General features: G+C 36.7%; 1 protein-coding gene across 1 annotated transcript in view; it reads left to right on the top strand.

The window, feature by feature from the left end:
* SLC5A8 (solute carrier family 5 member 8) overlaps window positions 1-23,178 on the top strand; it is a gene marked incomplete at its 5' end in the record, with an annotated part of 68,254 nt that overhangs the window by 41,398 nt on the left and 3,678 nt on the right. The window contains 4 exons of the mRNA XM_081250252.1: window positions 7,831-7,898; window positions 15,357-15,443; window positions 17,699-17,904; window positions 22,820-22,923. Coding sequence (XP_081106378.1) covers window positions 7,831-7,898; window positions 15,357-15,443; window positions 17,699-17,904; window positions 22,820-22,923 — 465 coding nt within the window. The remainder of the gene's footprint in view (window positions 1-7,830; window positions 7,899-15,356; window positions 15,444-17,698; window positions 17,905-22,819; window positions 22,924-23,178) is intronic.

A 23,178-nucleotide genomic window follows, 5' to 3' on the forward strand; every position in this document is an offset into this window, starting at 1 on the left:
GGATGATCTGTCCATTGATGAAAGCGTGGTGTTAAAGTCCCCTACTATGATTGTGTTACTGTCGATTTCCCCTTTTATGGCTGTTAGCATTCACCTTATGCATGAGGTGCTCCTATGTTGGGTGCATAAGTATTTACAATTGTTATATCTTCTTCTTTGATGGATCCCTTGATCATTATGTAGTGTCCTTCTTTCTCTCTTCTAATAGTCTTTATTTTAAAGTCTATTTTGTCTGATATGAGAATTGCTGCTCCAGCTTACTTTTGATTTCCATTTGCATGGAATATCTCTTTCCATCCCCTCACTTTCAGTCTGTATGTGTCCCTAACTCTGAAGTGGATCTGTTGTGGACAGCATATATACGGGTCTTGTTTTTCTGTCAATTCAGCCAGTCTATGTCTTTTGGTTGGAGCGTTTAATCCATTTACATTTAAGGTAATTATCGAGACGTGGACCTGTCCACCAGAAAGACAAGATCGAGCCTCAGCCACCAGAACATAGGCACTAGTCCCCTACACCAGGAAGCCTACACAACCCACTGAAACAACCTTAGCCACCAGGGACACACACCAAAAACAGCGGGAACTACGAACCTGCAGCCTGCAAAACGGAGACCCCAAGCACAGTAAGATAAGCAAAATGAGAAGACAGAAAAACACACAGCAGGTGAAGGAGCAAGATAAAAACCCACCAGACCTACCAAATGAAGAGGAAATAGGCAGTCTACCTGAAAAAGAATTCAGAATAATGATAGTAAAGATGATCCAAAATCTTGAAATAGAATAGACAAAATACAAGAAACAGTTTACTCGGACCTAGAAGAACTAAAGATGAATCAAGCAACATTTAAAAACACAATAAATGAAATGAAAAATACTCTAGATGGGATTAATAGCAGAATAACTGAGGCAGAAGAACGGATAAGTGACGTGGAAGATAAAATAGTGCAAATAACTGCTGCAGAGCAGAATAAAGAAAAAAGAATGAAAAGAACTGAGGACAGTCTCAGAGACCTCTGGGACAACATTAAATGCACCAACATTCAAATTATAGGGGTTCCAGAAGAAGAAGAGAAAAAGAAAGGGACTGAGAAAATATTTGAAGAGGTTATAGTTGAAAACTTCCCTAATATGAGAAAGGAAATAGTTAATCAAGTCCAGGAGGCACAGAGAGTCCCATACAGAATAAATCCAAGGAGAAATATGCCAAGACACATATTAATCAAACTGTCAAAAATTAAACACAAAGACAACATATTAAAAGCAGCAAGGGAAAAACAACAAATAACACATAAGGAAATCCCCATCAGGATAACAGCTAATCTCTCAGCAGAAACTCTACAAGCCAGAAGGGAGTGGCAGGACATATTTAAAGTGATGAAGGAGAAAAACCTACAACCAAGATTACTCTACCCAGCAAGGATCTCATTCAGATTTGATGGAGAAATTAAAATCTTTACAGACAAGCAAAAGCTGAGAGAGTTCAGCACCACCAAACCAGCTTTACAACAAATACTAAAGGAACTTCTCTAGGCAAGAAACACAACAGAAGGAAAATACCTACAATAACGAACCCAAAACAATTAAGGAAATGGAATAGGAACATACATATTGATAATTACCTTAAATGTAGATGGACTAAATACTCCCACCAAAAGACACAGATTGGCTGAATGGATACAAAAACAAGACCCATATATATGCTGTCTACAAGAGACCCACTTCAGACCTAGAGACACATACAAACAGAAAGTAAGGGGATGGAAGAAGATATTCCATGCAAATGGAAACCAAAAGAAAGCTGTAATAGCAATTCTCATATCAGACAAAATAGACTTTAAAATAAAGACTATTACAAGAGACAAAGAAGGACACTACATAATGATCAAGGGATCCATCCAAGAAGAAGATATAACAATTGTAAATATTTCTGCACCCAACATAGGAGCACCTCAATACATAAGGCAAATACTAACAGCCATAAAAGGGGAAATCAACAGTAACACACTCATAGTAGGGGACTTCAACACCCCACTTTCACCAATGGACAGATCATCCAAAATGAAAATAAATAAGGAAACACAAGCTTTAAATGATACATTAAACAAGATGGACTTAATTGATATTTATAGGACATTCCATCCAAAAACAACAGAATACACATTTTTCTCAAGTGCTCATGGAACATTCTCCAGGATAGATCATATCTTGGGTTACAAATCAAGCCTTGGTAAATTTTAGAAAATTGAAATTGTGTCAAGTATCTTTTCCGACCACAATGCTATGAGACTAGACATCAATTACAGGAAAAGATCTGTAGAAAATACAAACACATGGAGGCTAAACAATACACTACTCAATAACGAAGTGATCACTGAAGAAATCAAAGAGGAAATTAAAAAATACCTAAAAACAAATGACAATGGAGACACGAAGACCCAAAACCTATGGGACGCAGCAAAAGCAGTTCTAAGGGGGAAGTTTATAGCAATACAATCTCACCTTAAGAAACAGGACACATCTTGAGTAAACAATCTGACCCTGCACCTAAAGCAATTAGAGAAAGAAGAACAAAAATCCCCCAGAGTTAGCAGAAGTAAAGAAATCATAAAGATCAAATCAGAAATAAATGAAAAAGAAATGAAGGAAACGATAGCAAAGATCAGTAAAACTAAAAGCTGGTTCTTTGAGAAGATAAACAAAATTGATAAACCATTAGCCAGACTCATCAAGAAAAAAAGGGAGAAGACTCAAATCAATAGAATTAGAAATGAAAAAGGAGAAGTAACAACTGACATTGCAGAAATAGAAAAGATCATGAGAGATTACTACAAGGAACTCTATGCCAATAAAATGGACAACCTGGAAGAAATGGAAAAATTCTTAGAAATGCACAACCTGCCAAGACTGAATCTGGAAGAAATAGAAAATATGAATAGACCAATCACAAGCACTGAAGTTGAAACTGTGATTAAAAATCTTCCAACAAACAAAAGCCCAGGACCAGATGGCTTCACAGGCGAATTCTATCAAGCATTTAGAGAAGAGCTAACACCTATCCTTCTGAAACTCTTCCAAAATATAGCAGAGGGAGGAACACTCCCAAACCCATTCTATGAGGCCACCATCACCTTGATACCAAAACCAGGCAAGGATGTCACAAAGAAAGAAAACTACAGGACAGTATCACTGATGAACATAGATGCAAAAATCCTCAACAAAATACTAGCAAACAGAATCCAACAGCACATTAAAAGGATCATACACCATGATCCAGTGGGGTTTATTCCAGGAATGCAAGGATTCTTCAATATACGCAAATCAATCAACGTGATACACCATATTAACAAACTGAAGGAGAAAAACCATATGATCATCTCAACAGATGCAGAGAAAGCTTTCGACAAAATTCAACACCCATTTATGATAAAAACCCTGCAGAAAGTAGGCATAGAGGGAACTTTCCTCAATATAATAAAGGCCATATATGGCAAACCCACAGCCAACATCATCCTCAATGGTGAAAAACTGAAAGCATTTCCACTAAGATCAGGATCAAGACAAGGTTGCCCACTCTCACCACTCTTATTCAACCTAGTTTTGGAAGTTTTAGCCACAGCAATCAGAGAAGAAAAGGAAATAAAAGGAATCCAAATTGGAAAAGAAGAAGTAAAACTGTCACTGTTTGTAGATGACATGTAACTATACATAGAGAATCCTAAACATGCTACCAGAAAACTACCAGAGCTAATCAATGAATTTGGTAAAGTAGCAGGATAGAAACATAATGCACAGAAATCTCTGGCATTCTTGTACACTAATGATGAAAAATCTGAAAGTGAAATCAAGAAAACACTCCCATTTACCATTGCAACAAAAAGAATAAAATATCTAGGAATAAACCTAAGGAGACAAAAGACCTGTATGCAGAAAATTATAAGACACTGATGAAAGAAATTAAAGATGATACAAATAGATGGAGAGATATACCATGTTCCTGGATTGGAAGAATCAATATTGTGAATATGACTCTACTACCCAAAGCAATCTACAGATTCAATGCAATCCCTATCAAACTACCACTGGCATTTTTCACAGAACTAGAACAAAAAATTTCAAACTTTGTTTGGAAAATCAAAAGACCCCGAATAGCCAAAGCAATCTTGAGAACGAAAAACGGAACTGGAGGAGTCAGGCTCCCTGCCTTCAGACTATACTACAAAGCTACAGTGATCAAGACAGTATCGTACTGGCACAAAAACAGAAATATAGATCAATGGAACAGGATAGAAAGCACAGAGATAAACCCACGCACATGTGGTCAACTTATCTTTGATAAAGGAGGCAGGAATGTACAGTGGAGAAAGGACAGCCTCTTCAATAAGTGGTGCTGGGAAAACTGGACAGGGACATGTAAAAGTATGAGATTAGATCACTCCCTAACACCATACACAAAAATAAGCTAAAAATGGATTAAAGACCTAAATGTAAGACCAGAAACTATCAAACTCTTAGAGGAAAACGTAGGCAGAACACTCTATGACATAAATCACAGCAAGATCCTTTTTGACCCACCTCCTAGAGAAATGGAAATAAAAACAAAAATAAACACATGGGACCTAATGAAACTTCAAAGCTTTTGCACAGCAAAGGAAACCATAAATAAGACCAAAAGACAACCCTCAGAATGGGAGAAAATATTTGCACGTGAAGCAACTGACAAAGGATTAATCTCCAAAATTTATAAGCAGCTCATGCAGCTCAATAGCAGAAAAACAAACAACCCAATCCAAAAATGGGCAGAAGACCTAAACAGGCATTTCTCCAAAGAAGATATACGGACTGCCAACAAACACATGAAAGAATGCTCAACATCATTAATCATTAGAGAAATGCAAATTAAAACTACAATGAGATATCATCTCACACCAGTCAGAATGGCCATCATCAAAAAATCTAGAAACAAATGCTGGAGAGGGTGTGGAGAAAAGGGAACACTCTTGCACTGCTGGTGGTAATGTGAATTGGTACAGCCGCTATGGAGAACAGTATGGAGTTTCCTTAAAAAACTACAAATAAAACTACCATATGACCCAGCAATCCCACTACTATGCATATACCCTGAGAAAACCATAATTCAAAAAGAGACATGTACCAAAATGTTCATTACAGCTTTATTCACAATAGCCCGGAGATGGAAACAACCTAAGTGTCCATCATTGGATGAATGGATAAAGAAGATGTGGCACATATATACAATGGAATATTACTCAGCCATAAAAAGAAATGAAATTGAGCTATTTGTAATGAGGTGGATAGACCTAGAGTCTGTCATACAGAGTGAAGTAAGTCAGAAAGAGAAAGACAAATACCGTATGCTAACACATATATATGGAATTTAAGAAAAAAAATGTCATGAAGAACCTAGGGGTAAAATAGGAATAAAGACACAGACCTACTTGAGAATGGGCTTGAGGATATGGGGAGGGGGAAGTGTAAGCTGTGACAAAGCGAGAGAGAGGCATGGACATATATACATTACCAAACGTAAGGTAGATAGATAGTGGGAAGCAGCCGCATAGCACAGGGAGGTCAGCTCGGTGCTTTGTGACCGCCTGGAGGGGTGGGATATGGAGGGTGGGAGGGAGGGAGATGCAAGAGGGGAGGGATATGGGAACAGATGTATATGTATGACTGATTCACTTTGTTATAAAGCAGAAACTAATAAAAAAAAAGACCCGGTGCAGCCAAATAAATAAATAAATATTTTAAAAAATGTAATTATCGATATGTATGTTCCTATTACCATTTTCTTAATTGTTTTGGGTTTGTTATTGTAGGTCTTTTCCTTCTCTTGTGTTTTCTGCCTAGAGAAGTTCCTTTAGCGTTTGTTGTGAAGTTGGTTTGGTGGTTCTGAATTCTCATAGCTTTTGCTTGGCTATAAAGATTTTAATTTCTCTGACCAATCTGAATGAGATCCTTGCTGTGTAGGGTAATCTTGGTTGTAGGTTTTTCCTTTTATCACTTTAAATATGTCCTGCCACTCCCTTCTGGCTTGCAGAGTTTCTGCTGAAAGATCAGCTGTTAACCTTATGGGGATTCCCTTGTATGTTATTTGTTGCTTTTCCCTTGCTGCTTTTAATATGTTGTCTTTGTGTTTAATTTTTGACAGTTTGATTAATATGTGTCTTGGCATATTTCTCCTTGGATTTTTCCTATATGGGATTCTCTGCACTTCCTGGACTTGATTGACTATTTCCTTTCCCATATTAAGGAAGTTTTCATCTATAATCTCTTCAAATATTTTCTCAGTCTCTTTTTTTTTTCTCTTCTTCTTCTGGGACCCCTATAATTCGAATGTTGGTGTGCTTAATGTTGTCCCAGAGGTCTCTCAGATTTTCCTCAATTCTTTTCATTCTTTTTACTTTTTTCTGCTCTGTGATAGTTATTTCTACTATTTTATCTTCCAGGTCACTTTTCCATTTTTCTGCTTCAGTTATTCTTCTATTGATTCCTTCTAGAGAATTTTTAATTTCATTTATTGTGTTGTTCCTCTTTGTTTGCTCTTTAGTTCTCCTAGGTCCTTGTCAAACGTCCCTTGTATTTTCTCCATTCTATTTCCAAGATTTTAGACCATCTTTGCTATCATTACTCTGAATTCTTTTTCAGGTACACTGCCTATTTCCTGTTCATTTGTTTGACTGGTGGGTTTTTACCTTGCTTCTTCATCTGCTGTGTATTTCTCTGTCTTCTCATTTTGCTTAACTTACTATGTTTGCAGTCTCCTTTTCGCAGGCTGCAGGTTTTTAGTTCCTGTTTTTTTTGATGTCTGCCCCCAGTGGGTAAGATTGATTCAGTGGGTTGTGTAGGCTTCCTGGTGGAGGGAACTGGTGCCTGTGTTCTGGTGGATGAGGCTGGATCTTGTCTTTCTGGCGGGCAGGACCACGTCGGTGGTGTGTTTTGGTGTGTCTGTGAACTTATTATGATTTTAGGCAGCCTCTCTGCTAATGGGTGGGGTTGTGTTCCTTTCTTGCTAGTTGTTTGTCATTGGGTGTCCAGCCCTGGAGCTTGCTGGTTGTTGAGTGGAGCTGGATCTTAGCATTGAGCCGGAGATCTCTGAGAGAGCTCTGGCCGATTGATATTAAGTGGGGCCAGGAGGTGTATGGTGGACCAATGTCCTGAACTCAGCCCTCCCACCTCAGAGGCTCAGGTCTGACAGCCGGCCAGAGCACCATCCTGTCAGACACACGGCTCTGAGAAGCAGTGGCATGCTGGCATGCAATCTGGGAAGGATGTAGGACATCATTAGGACCAGTGATGTTCTAAGCCAGGCCAGAGGTTGGAAGACTTTTTTAGATTGCTGGATTGTTGTAAAAGGATATAACTCAAAAACAGCCAGATGGAAGAGATGAATTTGGCAAGATATGGAAAAGGGCATGGAGCATCCATGCCCTCTCTGAGCATGCCGCGTGTTCGCCAACCCAGAAGCTCCCTGAGCCTTCCTTTACCAAGAAATGTTTATGGAGGATTACATTAATAACACAATAGTTATTAGGTTTTAAATCCCTATAGTTAATCTTAGGGAATCTTTACCAATATAACCTAATGTAATTAATCCTGGGCCACAATATCAGTGTTTTCTTTCCTCTTTGCACACTGCTGATCCTGTAGAACAACACCCCTTTCCTTTTTTAGCTGGCTCTGAGGTAGGTGGCCATTCTTTATTATAGTCATATTATGTACTTTGAATCAAGGTGTGGTAGCTTATTCTATTGAGAATCCTAATCTTCTAAGTCTGGATTTTACAATGGCTTTTACATCATCCATCTAGGTGTGCTGTTTGGAGCTTTGTGTATTGGAATGGCTGCGCTGGCATCACTAATGGGAGGTTTGTTGCAGGTAAGAGCTAATCCTGGAAGGTTTGAGTCATAATCACTAAATTCTTCTTCTTTTCCATTTTTTTTTTAAGTGTTGATGTGACCATCCTTAACAGACTTTTCTCTCTATATGTCTACACATAGACATACCAAGGAACATAGATGACTAAATTCTTAAAAATTTTTTATATTAATCTTTCCATTTTGAGATCATTATAGATTTACATGCAATACTAAGAAATAATACAGAGAGACCCCATATACCCTTTACCCAGTTCCCTCAATGGTATGAGACCTAGGTTGATGTTCTTTTTTTCCCTTTTCCCCGTGGATGTCCTGTTGCTCTAACACCACGTGTTGTGAAAGCTGTCTTTCTTCCATTGAATTGCCTTTGCACCTATGTGAAAAATCAGTGGGGCATATTTGTGTGGGTCTATTTGTGGTTTCTTTGTTTTGTTCCATTGGTCTATGTGTCTGTCCATCTGCCAAGATCATACAGTCTTGATTACTATAGCTTTGTAATAAGTCTTGAATTCAGAAGTACTGATTCCTCCCACTTTATTCTTATTTTTCAAAATTCTTTTAACTGTTCTAGTTCCTTTGCCTTCCCATATAAAGTTTAGAATAATCTTTCTATATCTGAAAAAAAAATCTTGCTTAGTTTTTGATAGGATTGCCTTAAACCTGTGAAACAATTTGGGAAGAACTGACATTTTTACTGTGTCGAATCTTTTAATCCATGAACGTAGTGTACCTCTTCATTTATTTAGATTTTCTATGATTTTTTTCCACCACTACTGTGTAATTTTTATATACAAGTCATGTTTATATTTATTTAGATTTACACCTAAGTATTTCATTTTTTTGAGTGATTGTACACAGTATTGCATTCTTAATGTTGGTGTCCATGTGTTTGTTAATATATAAAGATACAGTTGATTTTTGTATATTTGTTTGTATCCTGTGACCTTGCTGAACTTATTAGTTCCTGGGATTTTCTACAGATAAAATTATATCATCTTCAAATTGGGATAGTTTTATATCTTCTTTTCCAATCTGTATATGTACCTTTAATTTCCTTATTGCCCTGGGTTGAACTTCCACATTATGTTGAATAAGAGTGGTGAAAGTGGACATCATTGCCTTGTTCTCCAATCTGAATGAGAAAAGCATTCAGTGGTTCATTCTTGAGTACATTAGCTGTAGGATTTTTGTACATGCCCTTTACCAAATTAAGGAAATTCCCCTCTATTCCTATTTTTCTGAGAGTTTTCATCATGGATGAGTGTTGAATTTTGTCAAATGGCTTTTCTGCAGCATTCGATATGACAATATGATTTTCTTCTTTAGCCCTTTAACATGGTGCATTATGCTGATTGATTTTCAGATTTTAAGCTGGCCTTGCATTCCTGGAATAATCTTCTCTTGGTCATGGTGTATAGTTATTTTTATATATTGCTGAACTCTATTTGCTGATATTATGCTAAGAATTTTTGCATCTATATTCATGAGAGATGCTGATCTGTGGTAATATTTTTCTGTAATGCCTTTTCTTGGTTTTGGTGTTAGGGTCATACCAGCTTCATAAAATAAATTGGGAAGAATTCTCTCCTATTTTCTGGAAGAGATTGTGTAAAATTGGTGTTAATTCTTCTTTAAGTGTTTGGTAGAATACTCTAGTGAAACCATCTGGGCTTGGGGATTTCTTTTTTGGGAGTTTACAAATTATGAATTCAGTTTCCTTAATAGTTATAGCTGTTCAAATTATCTGCTTCATAGTGGATGAATCATGGTAGTTTGTGTTTTCGAGGAATTGCTCCATTTCATCTAAGTTGTCAAATTTAGGTGTGTGGAATTATTCATAGTATCCCCTTATTATACTTTTGATGTCTGCAGTGTTTTTAGTGATATCTCCTGTTTTATTCATAATATTGGTAATTTTATCTTTTATCTCTTTTTTTAGTCTTGCTAGAGATTTGTCAATTTTATTGATATTTTGAAAGAATTAGTTTCTTGTTTCATTGATTTTCTGTATCATTTTTCGGTTTTAAATCATTGCTTTTTAAAATTATCTTCATTATTTTCTTCCTTCTGCTGGCTTTGGGTTTATTTTGCTCTTCTTGAAGTGTGACACTAGATTACTGATTTTAGACTTTCTTGTAATGTGTGCACTAATTGCTAAAAATCTCCCTCTCAGCACTTTTAGCTATGTCCCATAACTTTTCATATTTTGTATTGGAGTTTTAAAATTTCCTTTGATATGTCCTTTTGACCCATAGATTATTTTAAAGTATGTTACTTAGTTTCTAATTGTTTGGAGATCTTCCTGTTATCTTTCTGCTATTGATTTCTAATTTCAATTAGAAATTCATTCCAATGTGGTCAGAGAACACGTTCTGTATGATTTTAATTCTTTTAAATTTGTTGAGGTCTGTTTTATGGCCCAGAATATAGTATTTTGGTATCTGTTACATGGGCACCTGAAAAGAATGTGTACTCTGCTGTTGTTAAGCATAGTGTTCTACAGGTGTCAGTTAGATCCTGCTTATTGATGGTGCTGAGTTCTTCTGTATCCTTCTGATTTTACACTTATTTGTTTTTATCAATTGTTGACAGAAGTGGTGAATTCTCAACCTAAAGTGTGTAGTTGTCTCTTTTCCTTTTAGTTCTATTAGTTTTTGTTTGTATTTTGCAGTTCTCTTGTTTGGTGCATATACATTTAGGATTTCTATGGCTTCTTGGTGAATTAGTCCTCTTATCATTATATAATGTTCCTCTCTGATAATTTTCTTTGTCTGAAAACTACTTTATCTGATATTAAATAGTTACTACTGCTTTCCTTTGATTAATGTTTGCATGATATCCTTTCACTTTGAACTTGCCTATATCATTATATCTTAAGTGAGTTTTTTGTAGACAGCATATAGTTGGGTTATGTTTTCAAACTCATCCGGCCAATCTCTGTCTTTTTATTGGGGTATTTAGACTTTTAAATTTTAGTATAATTATTGGAATATTAGGGCTTAAGTCTGCTGTTTTTTGTTATGTTTGTTCTTTCTGTTTTCATTTTTTTAAGTGGGATACTTAAACATTTTTTAGAATCCCATTTTGATCTATCTATATTGTTTTGAGTTTGTCTCTTAGTGTAGCATTTTCATTTGTTGCTTTATGTGTATATACATAACTTATCACAGTCTACTTGTTTTGTCCTTTTACCAATCCGAGTAAAGTATAGAAATCTTACCTCATTTCTGTCTCTTTACCCAGTTTATAACACACTTGTCTTAAATATTTACTCTGCATACATTTTGAATTACATTAGACAGTGTTATAATTTTTTCTTCAACAATCAAACATGATTTAGAAAACTCAAGAGGAGGAGGAAAGCCTATTATATTTATTTTTGATTATTGTGTTCTTTCTTTCTTCTTGATTTCTCAAGGTTCCTTCTTTTACCATTTCCCTTCTATTTAGAGAACTTCCTTTAGCCATTCCTTTAAGGATAAGTCTGCTGGCAACAAATTTTCTTAGTTTCCCTTTATCTGAGAATGTATGGATTTCCCCTTTATTCCCAAATGATATTTTTGCCAGGTATAGAATTCTGAGTTGACAGTTCTTTTTTTCCAACACTTGAAAAATATTGTGCCACTTTCTTCTGGCTTCCATTATTTTTAAGGAGAAATCTGCTGCCATTCTAATTGTTTTCCCCTATAGGTAAGGTGTCATTTTTTTTTCTCTGGCTGCTTTCAGAAATTTTTATTTGAAGTTAGTTTACAGAAGTTTAATTACGATGCGTCTTGGCATGTTTTTCTTTGGGTTTATTCTGTTTGTAGTTTGCTTAGCTTTTGAATCTGTAGGTTTATGTTTCTTGCCAAAGTTGGGAAGTTCAAACATTATTTCTCTGAGTACTTTTCAGCCCCACTCTCTTTTCTTACCTAAGATTCGGATGATATGAATGTTAGATTTTTTGTTATATTCACATAGGTCCTAGTGACTAATTTTTAAGCCTATTTTCTCTCTGATTTTTTCAGATTGGGCAGTTTTTATTGGTCTATCTTCCAGTTCACTGATTCTTTTCTCTGTCCCCCCCAATTCTGCTGTTGAACATATCCACTGAGATTTTTATTTAAGTTATTATATTTTCAGTTCTAAAATTTACATTTTGTTCTTCTTTATATCATCTATGTTTTTGCTGATACTTTCTTTTTCTTTCTTTTTTTTTTTTTTTGCTAAGGCCTTCTACTTTTTCATTTGTTTCAAGCATGTTCTAATTGCTCAAGCAGTTTTATCATGGCTGCTTTAAAATTTGTGAAATAATTCTAATATATCTGTCACTTCTCTATCAGCATTTATTGATTGTCCTTTGTCATTCATTTTGAGATCTTCCTAATTCCTGCTCTGAAAAGTGAACTTCAGTTGAAACCTGGACATTTTTATATTATGTGATGAGACTCTAGATCTTACATGCACCTTCTGTTTTGATTTTCTTTCTCTGATACCACTTTAACAGTGTAAGGGAGGGAGCTGTCTCATTACTACCAGGTGGATGTAGAAGTCTAGGTTCCCAAGTTGGCCTCTGTTGACACCCAAGGGAGGAATTTCTTATTTTGCTGGGTGGGAACAGTCTCCACTGACATCATGGTGAAGGTGGTCTTGTTCCTGCTGGGCAATGGTGAAAGTCCTAATTCTCCATTAGGCCTCCTATGACATTGCCTGAGCAGGGAGGGAATGGGGTGCCTTGTTATAGGCTGGTAGGGGATGGAATCTAGGCCCCCTACTTGGCCTTTTCTGGCATGTGTATGTGGGAGAACAGTTTATTCTGTGGCATTTGGCTGGAATTGAGCAGTTATTATCTAAAAGTTTTCTTTCTTGCTAAGTTGCTCCTTTTCTGGTCTTTGCTGGATTTTTTTGGCCTGCACATGTCATTTCTGAATTGCCAGCTTCTTCAGCTCTAAGACTGGGATATGTGGGCCAAAAAGAAAACTCAGAGACCTCACCATTATATTGTTCTTCAGGTCCCAAAGTCCTAGCTAGTCTGCCTTCTTCTCTCGACCTTTTAGATTCTTCTTATGTTTGTTTTATATGTAATGTCCAGGAGTCTTAGTTTTATTAGCAGGAGGAATAGGGAAAAGTACACCTACTCCATCTTCCTATGAGTGGAAATACATTTTTTATTGCCTAAAGGGTCCTTCATGTCTTGTGGCATTTGCTAAATTTTTGTTAGAGAGCATTTTTGTGTTGGAAAACTGTCTTGCTTCTTTGGAGGTGTTGGAATGGAGAGGACAGATTAATCTTTGGAATAGCCTCTTTTTTAAAAAAAATATTTATTTACTTACTTACTTGGTTGTGCTGGGTCTTAGTTGAGGCAGGTGGGCTCCTTCGTTGTGTCAGGTGGGCTCCTTAGTTGCAGCATGTGAACTCTTAGTTGTGGCATGCATGTGGGATCTAGTTCCCTGACCAGGGATCAAACCTGGGCCCTCTGCATTGGGAGCGTGGAGTCTTATCCACTGCGTCACCAGGGAAGTCCCCTAGCCTCTTCTTTCTGAACCTTGAGTGGACTTCACTGTTTTTAGCATCCAAGCCTCAGCATGGACTCTTCTCCCTGTCTGGAGTACCCTTCAACTGTCTAAGTGTCCTTCAACTGTCTAAGTCTTATTTGTTCTTCAAGTTTCAATTTAAACATTATTTTTCAAAAAGGCCCTTTCTGTTCCCTGGATAGGTTTGAGTTCCCCTCTACCAAATGTTCCCAGAGCACCTTGTATTTCTTGTATCATCCCCATTACAATACTTTATTGCAGTTATTTATTTAATGTCTGTTTTACTAAATAGTTTATAACTCCATGAAGGTGAGGATTATGACATTGTTCTTTGATACTGTATCAAATACCTGGTGCCTACTGCAGTGTCCAGGACAAAGTAGACATTCTACAGATTCAGGTTGAATGTACCTATTTATGTATTGGTTCATAAATACCTACTTATCTGATCACACCTAAGTGGTCCATGAAACTTCCATGGCCACCTGGGCTCCAACTCTAGGACCAGGACCCAGAAACTTGAAGGTTAATGCTGGGCACAGCAAGTCCTCCAGGCTCCTGCTTCAGCCCCAACTTGGGTCCTTTCTGGTGGTGGTTGCTTAGGCATACCAGTTGTTAAAATAGTGTGATCTCATTCTGAGTGTATGAATTAGTGAATGAATGAACTAGGTCCGGAAGCTCTAAGCTTCCCTGGTACAAGTAAGCCATAACCAACAAAACTCCTCTTTGTGTGCTTTCCTCCATAGTCTGCATTATTACTTATAGTTCTTATTGTGATTGATTTCCCCTTTTTCATATACCAGCTCTGGCCTGAGTATAGATAATGAGATATTAGGAGAGTCATCATAGGTCCAAGGCAACTCTTCCTTGCTTTATCTCTAGCCAAGGTCTTATTTCCTGAGATGGGTATTTTGGGGGGTGTATTCCTTATATCTCCAAAACTGGCTCTAGGTCATACTGTCGCAGTGACCACTACATGGGCCAAGTGACTTCTTTCACATTTTACATAAAGTCTACCTTCCTTCCTACTGGACTCTGGTTCAAGAGATGCTGTGAAATGACTCCTTAGGATCATATCCTGAGTCCATATCCTCCTCAAACACTAGTTCTCCTCTGTCATCATATCCTCACTCCTTTCCCTAGTCCACGAGTTAAGCCTCTTTTTTTTAACCCAGGACTGTAGTCTGTATGCTCTAAAATTTTTCTTGACTTGATATATATATTTTTTGATTTATTCATTCTGTTCTCTCTGTCACTTTTACTCTGTGGACAAACCGGTGTGTCCCTGATTCTTCTTTTATGGTTCTGTCCACTTTCAAAAATTAGCCATTTGAATATTGGGTACACACATCTCTTGAAAGTTTCAGCTATTTGCATTTCTCTATTCTTCATACTGTACATTTTTTTTCACTATCATGATTTTGGCATCTCTACATCAAAGCAAAGATTGCAATTAGTTAGGTTTAAATCTTTCTACATGATTTGATCCATCTTTTTTTAACCATACTTCTCATTCTAGTTCTATCCTTAGGAAATCAAGGATAGCATTGGGTTTCATTGCCATCTCTGGTCTCTTAGCAGTAATTATCCACAATCTTCTTTTGCAGGGGATTTTGAGACTACCAAGGCACAAAGAAGTGACGTGGTTGATTATTAATATCTACAAGAACAATACCAGGAGGAGTAGTGTCCCTCTTGTCTCATGAGTCTCTAACCTCTTTACATTTTGCTTTTTTTATTGAGGGTACTTGAATGAACTGATGAACTTGAGACTGAGAAGCAGAAGCTTCCAAGTTCTGATTATCTCTTTGTCAATGGCAAGGCTGCCATGATTGTCAGGAGGAGGCTGAATACTTTAAATCCTCATCCTGATGAAATTACTTTAAAGCATTTTAACTTTGGATTTGAGATTACTAATTGATGACTTCTTATTATTTTTGTAGGCCTCACTCAGCATATTTGGCATGATTGGGGGACCACTTCTGGGCTTATTTGCTTTGGGGATTTTGGTTCCCTTTGCCAACTCAATAGTAAGTATTAAAAATGAATATGTGTAAAGCCTACTTTTCCAACTGCAGTAGCATCTCTATAATGTTTTCTCAATTGTAAAGATATGGTTCCTATATGTATAACTGATTAAATTTGTTATAAAGCAAAAAATTTTTTTAAAAATAAATAAATAAATAAATAACTTTAATCAAAAAAAAAAAAGGATGCAATAATTTGCAAAGATGGTTTAATGTAATTTCTTTTAGATGTACTAAAATTCAATTTTGAAGTTTCAAAAAAAAAAAAAAAAAAGATATGGTTCCTTCGATATTTGTCATTAGTGACCTGTCTTGATGACTTAAATTACTCATATTGACTTTGCTGGGATACACAATGAACATACTATGCATTGGGACCCTGCATGTGTGAAACTAAATGGAAACTACCAGAATAATATATATTATGAATATCACATAATTAAATTATATAATAACATAATGATATTTATAACTAAATTATGATATTATAGAGTATTATATAACATAACTAAAGGATATATATTATGAAACAATATACAATATGATATGTAATATATATTACAATATATATTATGAATATTATATAACTAAAGGAACAATATTTTGTACGCATCTACTTTTTTGCTGTTCTTGAAAATTAATCACTAGGATTCAAAGGAGATCGACAGGCTCAGATATACAAGATTTCAGGGCAGTAGAGCTGAGGATACCTGTGACTAGCCGGAGTACAGTAAAGAGAAGAAATAGGATAAGATCTTCACCACTTTGGTCAGAAAATTTATACTCCTGATATTTAAAGATGTAGCTCCACCAACATGGTTTTAGACCCAAAGGGGTGATTATAACTGGGAATTGTATTCAGGAAGAGGTAATAGCTCATTTCTTCTACATAGACATATCTGTGCTTTGAGGCCAAGTTTTGTTTAGAATAAGTGAAATTGAAATTACTTCTCTGAAATCCAGGAGGAACTCCACTAGTTCAGTCCTGCTATAAGCTGAAGTTCAGGAAAAGCTGGTAATGTATGTGTGGTTGTTTCAGACAGATGGAGAATAACTGCAGAACTATGACTTTACATTTAGAATTCCATTTTCCTCATGAGGCATTAGGAATTGGTAAGGCAGATACTACTAAGGGCTATTATCATTGTTATTATTGTTAACAATAATTCTCAACAAAGTGTCTTATGAAAAGCTAGTTTGGCAGAAATTAATCAAAATGAAAGAGAGCAATTTGTGTCCACCTCAGAATGTTGAAGCTTTGATGAGATTCTTTGCATTATGAAATGCATAGTGGTTTGTTGAATGCCTGAAATATTAAAAGAAGACTGCCTTTTGATTTTTGACATTTATTTCCACCATGAGTTGCCTCCAGAAATGCTATAGCTGACTAGGTCCAACACGCCCTTAGAAGGGGAAGTAAGAACTGTTATTCCTGTCGTAATATCTGATCATTATTCTTAAAGAAACGGGAGAAATTTCACCACAGAGGAAGCAGCTTCCCAGCTCAAGATTTGCTTTCATCTCCATCATTTGGAACTAGGGCTTAAATCATTCAAGGACTGACTGACTGATCAAAAATACTTGGATTACTGGTGAAAAGCAGGCAGGGGAACCCACGTCTTCCAAAGACTGGGAAACCAAATGTCTTCAGAGAGGAAATCTCCACTTATCTCTAGAGATGGTTTGGTTGTATGTACCATTGCTGTCATTTGTGAAAACAGCTGGCTATTTTCCCCTAATTTTCCTGCAGTACAATTACAGTCATGCATGTTGCTATGTATAGGAATAAATTCTGTGGATGTTTTCTTCTTTGTATCTGTTGCTGCTCAGATGGCATGCCATTTTTTTCACAGATTAAATAAAAATAGAGGGAACAGTTGGCCTGAAGTCAGCTGCATGACTGTTGTAGTTATTGGGTGTAAAGAGACAAGGAGGCCAAAGCAGAGTGCTGGCCATGGAAACAGAGTGGAAGGAATGGAATTATGAGACAAAGGAAAAGAAAAATGGGCAGGAATTGGTGATTGGCGAGATAGAGATATGAATTACGGGGTGGGGTTCCAGAGACCCCAGGGCTTTGGGCTGAGGGACCAGGGACCCATGCTGCTCTTGGCAAGATGCAAGGAGCTTACAGGGGAAAAGAGTTTTAGGAGGGGACTGGTAAATTTGGCTTGGACAATGTTGAGCTTAAGCTCCTAATGTTAATTTCCATTTCAAAGCAAACTGTATTATTGTTTTTGAAAAGCAATCCTGTTTTGCAGGGAGCACTTGTGGGTCTGCTGGCTGGATTTACCATTTCTTTGTGGGTCGGAATTGGAGCTCAAATTTATCCTCCACTTCCTGAGAGAACTATGCCATTAAGCCTTGAAACCTATGGCTGTAACAGCACATACAATGGGACAGATTGGATGACAACCACAGAAATGCCAGTTTCTACCAGTACTTTTCAAGTATACAACATTGAAAGGTATTGAATTGAGCTTTATAATGATGTATTTTTTAAAAATGTGTGTGACAGGTAGAGAACCCCAGTTGCTTTTCTTGCCTTCCGTGCTGTGATTTTGCCTAATTCTGAAATGGGGAGAGCCCATGTGGCTTTCTGGCTATTATATTTTGTTCAGAAATAGCAAAAAATGCCATATTTTCTTAGTTTCAATAGAAACGTCTACCTCACCTACAGATGCAGAGAAGACTTGAATAGTAACAAAAAAAATTATTTTATGGGTAAATGCTGATAAATACTGGCTCCAGTTGAATGAAAAATTGCCTCTGTCCACTGAAAAACCTTTAAAATGAAAAGTAAAATGATAAAAGACACATTGCATATATAGTTTTTGAAGTATAGCCTTTACCAACTAAAAGCTACAGTTTATCTAAATATGTTGGATAATTGCTACTTGTTCAGTTTTAAAGATTCCAAATCTTTAGAGCATTGGCAATAAGTCACAGCAGTGATCTTCCTGCTAGAGTTTTCAGTTATGCAGTACATTTTTGAGCTTCTGGATATTGATATTGTCTGATTTAATGAAATGATGTAGACCTTTTTTTTATATCACTATTTCACTGCACAGTGGATGTGAGGGCAAGACTACCCTTAGTGGATATATATCAATACATCTCCAGCCTTAAAGCACAAAACCCGTGGATACATTCAAGGAATACAAAGATGAGGCCACTTCCCCTAAAGTATTGCCCCAGTTCCAGCTTGCCTAGAATGAAACCACTGGAGAATCATTCCATTTAAGACAAGACATGGCATCTCCCTCTTAAAATGGACACACTCCTGGGAGAAAGAATGTGACCATACATATAAACATCATTGGTGATTTATGTCCCAGAGGGAATTCAGCAGTGAGGACACTTGTCAGTGGGAGTTCAAGGCTGGTAAACTCTGCATGGGTAGAGAGAAAAGATAGTTCCAGAGCCTGAGGCATATATGGGGGAAGGTTTGACTAGGTGGGGTGCTGGGGTGAGAGGGGTGCACAGAAATACAGTGAGTAGTCCGGATAAGCATGAATGCACTAATGTGGGGGGTGTAGTCAGGAAGTCATTAGAGAGTGAAAAAGGGAGCAATTATTAATTAATTAAATGTAAGTAGGAGGACGTTGAAGTTGTGCTTTTTGTTTTAAAATTTTGCTTAGCATTTGTCCTGATTATGTAAATGTCTCTTTTAATTTAAAAGAGTAAGGCAAATTGGTTATTCGGATTTCTGAGACAAATGAATTAGCTGAGGTTTACTATGTGCCTGGTACCATAACAATCACTTTTATATGTTAGCTTATTTATAAAATAACTCAGCTAATAAACAAGAATTTTTGAGCATGAACTATGCACCCGGCACTGGGCTGACCATTTATGTAATATCCATAGACAGTCTTCCCCTCCCATCCACTGTGGTTCCTGCCTTCCAGGCAATTATAATCTAGCTGGAGAGAACATGCTACTATATACAAAACAAGGAACTCAGTACGCATGATAAGTATAATAACTAGCTAATAAATAGTTGAAAGTATTTGTTAAAAGAATGATTATAAACAAAGTTGGAGTGTAGATTAGCACAGACTTCAGGATCTACTAATACTTGAAGAATGCAGACGTTGGCTAGAGGAGAAGGTCTGGAAAGTTACTCTTGTCACAGAAAATGACCAGAAGGGAAATTGAACAAGAGAATAAACAATTAAACAATGTTGTGAGCAGTAGTATTCATAGGCTCTCATGGGATCCAGGAGGAGGAAGAGCCTAACTCTTCCTGGATGGAAGATGCTTCTTAGAGAAGTATTCCATGAACTGGAGTTACTCAGGTGAACAGGATTGGGCAGAGGGGACCAAAGGAAGATGGAGTGTATGTTGCAGAAGGAAGGCAACATATGCAGAGGCATGAAGGCCTGAAGCCACATGGCATCTTAGGAAATCATGCATAGTTCAGTATGGCTAGAGTCCAAGGGGAACGAACACACAGCTAAAGGTGAAGTAAGATACTTTTTGGTTGCCTAGGTATTGGGTTTCAGTTACCCAGATTCAGTTTTTATTTAAGTTTCTAGTACTTGATGGGTACATATTGATAGCTTGTTGTGCTTTTAACTTGCATTTCCCTTATGATTAATGAAGTTCAATACCTTTTTACACGTTTATTGGCCATTCATATAACTACTTTTGTGACTTGTCTGTTGAAATCTTTCTTTTTTTTTTTTTTTTTTTTTGCGGTATGCGGGCCTCTCACTGTTGTGGCCTCTCCCGTTGCGGAGCAGAGGCTCCGGATGCGCAGGCCCAGCGGCCATGGCTCACGGGCCCAGCCGCTCCGCGGCATATGGGATCCTCCCAGACCGGGGCACGAACCCGTATCCCCTGCATCGGCAGGCGGACTCTCAACCACTGCGCCACCAGGGAGGCCCGTCTGTTGAAATCTTTGGTCCATTTTTAAATGGGTTCTCTGTCCTTTTCTTATTTCTTTAGGATTTCTTGATATATTCTAGATACAAGATAAGTTTTGAAAATATTTTTCTCCCACTCTGTGGCTTTCCTTTTTACTCTCTTAGTGATGCTTTTTAGTGGTCAGAATGTCTTAATTTTAATTGAGTTCAACTTATCAGTCTTTTCCTATATGGTTAGTCCTTTGTGAATTCCGTTTAAGAAATCTTTGCCTACCCTGAGGTCATAAAGCTATTCCTCTATTTTTTTTTATTTAAAAGTTTTCTTGTTCACCATTTCCATTTGGGAAATGTAATCCACTTTAGAATTGATTTCAAGTGATCAAGATTCATTTTTTCCCATATGGATATTCTTTTTTTTTGGACTAGAAGAACCGTTTTTTTTGTTTTTTTTTCACAACTCACACACACACACACACACACTGTATTTTATCTTTACAAGAGATAAATAAACTGACACCAAGCATTGTAAATGGATAACCACAACAAAAGCAACAATGATTGCAATTACCAAACACGAAACACATTCATACTATGTCATAATATTGACATTCAGTCCAGTGATCCTCCACTGTAACAGCTCCTTTACTTTGCAGTGAAAATTGATTTGTATATTTTTTGCCTCTGAGTCCTTGTGGGATTTTTTTTTATTCAAACAGAAAGTCACAAAAATTATAATCATCCTCATCAGTTCACTCAGTCCCATGTAATTAATTTTTTTACATCTTGATCTTTTGTTAGCACTTTTATGAATTCATCAGTTTACCATTAGCGTTCTGAAAATGCTTATTCATTCAGTTCAGCAGTATAGTCAGTTACCAGAAAACTGTACTTGTCAGAGTATTTTCCATGAATTCCTTGAAGATGAAACCCTTTTATAGGAACATTTTTGCGAAAGCATCAGAGTACACCCAGAACTGTCTGTAAATGACAAAAGACTTAAAAATGACCCATATGGATATTCTATTAACCAAGCACCATTTATTGAACGGAGCCTCCTTTTACCACACTTTGCAATGCAGTGGCAACTTTGACATAAACCAAATGTCTATTTTTCTGTGGGTCTGTTTTTCAGTTTTCTATTCAGTTCTATTTTGTCTGTCTTTGGCCCAATATATCACATTATCTTAATTTAACTAGCTCACCTCTATTTTTCCCTTCTTTCTGGGATGTTGGCTTCTCAAGTTCTAACTGCCATGATCTCTCTGAGGCCTTCAAAAACCTGCCTCCTCCCATTTCCCAGTTTCCATATTTTGTTCTTGGCAGAATGGTGGGTCTACTCTATCAAAGCTGAAAGTGGAATCCTAGAGCAGTTGTTGTAGAAGCAGATCAGGTCATGTCACTCCTCCACTTAAAATACTGCAATGTGCCCTCCAAGTTCATCCATGTTGCTGCAAATGGAAGTGAAATAAGTCAGACAAAGACAGATACTGTATGATATCACTTACATGTGGAATCTAAAAAACATAACATACTAGTGACTATAACAAAAAAGAAGCAGACTCACAGATATAGAGAACATACTGGTGGTTGCCAGTGGGGAGAGGGAAGGGGGAGAGGGGCAATATAGGGGTCGGGGATTAAGAGGTACAAACTATTAGGTATAAAATAAGCTACAGGGATATATTGTACAACACGGGGAGTATAGCCAATATTTTATAATGAATATAAATGGAGTATAACCTTTAAAACTTATGAATCACTATATTGTACACCTGTAACATATAATATTACACATCAACTCTAATAAAATGTAAATTTAAAAAATAAAAATAAAATAAAATAATAAAAATACTGCAACGTGTGCCGCTATCCAGAGAGTAAGATCCAAACTCATCCAAGTCCTACGAAAAGACCTCTAACTCATCTTGTACCATTCTATATCTTGTTCTTTATGCTACCATCTGCTGATGTTTACCTCTCTCTGGAATGCTTTCTCAAGAACTTTTGTTATTCAGATCTCAGTTCAAATGTCTCTTCTTCACAAAGACTTTCCCTGACCACTCCTTGTAGTGTAGTTCCTTTTTTCTACCCTGTTAGTGTCACATTACCTTGTTTCATTTTCCTTATATACTTTCCACCAGTGGGAATTATTATGTTTATTAATTTGTTTACTTGTTCATTACATTTCTGTATTAGAATGTAAACTTTCTGAGGGCAGGAACAACCTTATCCAGCTTTTTTATGGCAGACTTTCCAATAACAAGAACAGTACCTGGGACACAAAGCAGAGTTGAATGAATAAACATGGACATTTAGTATTCTAGTATGTGGTTAAGATTAAGTCATACTTTTAGTTCCTGATCCAATAAGATAAAATTGGAACAGCAGATGTGGACATTAAAAACATGATTAAATATTATATTTTGACTTTGCCATGAGGTTTATTGACACATACTGTTAGCTGCTAGTAGCATGCATGAAATCTTACGGTTATGTTTTTCTCTCTCTTAGGACTCCACTGATGGATAACTGGTATTCTTTATCATATCTATACTTCAGTACTGTTGGAACTTTGGTAACGTTATTTGTGGGAATGCTTATCAGTTTATTAATAGGTAACTAAACATTAATATTGCTGTATTACCATTACATTAGTTTTTACTATATCTGTTTTATAGGTATTTATGTTATTTTACTATAGTCCTAACAACTAGTTTAATTATTTGTTCCATTTTACTCATGGGAAATTTTATGGCCTGGTCTTGAAAACAGAAGACCCACCTCAATTTGAATCTTTGTTATGCCATTTATTAGCTGAAAAAACTTATAGCTATAAGTCTATATAGCTACTACATAGCTACTCTGAGCCT

Source organism: Mesoplodon bidens (assembly GCF_964165515.1).
Source record: "Mesoplodon bidens genome assembly, chromosome: 11".
In the NCBI taxonomy this organism is placed as follows: Eukaryota; Metazoa; Chordata; class Mammalia; order Artiodactyla; family Ziphiidae; genus Mesoplodon; species Mesoplodon bidens.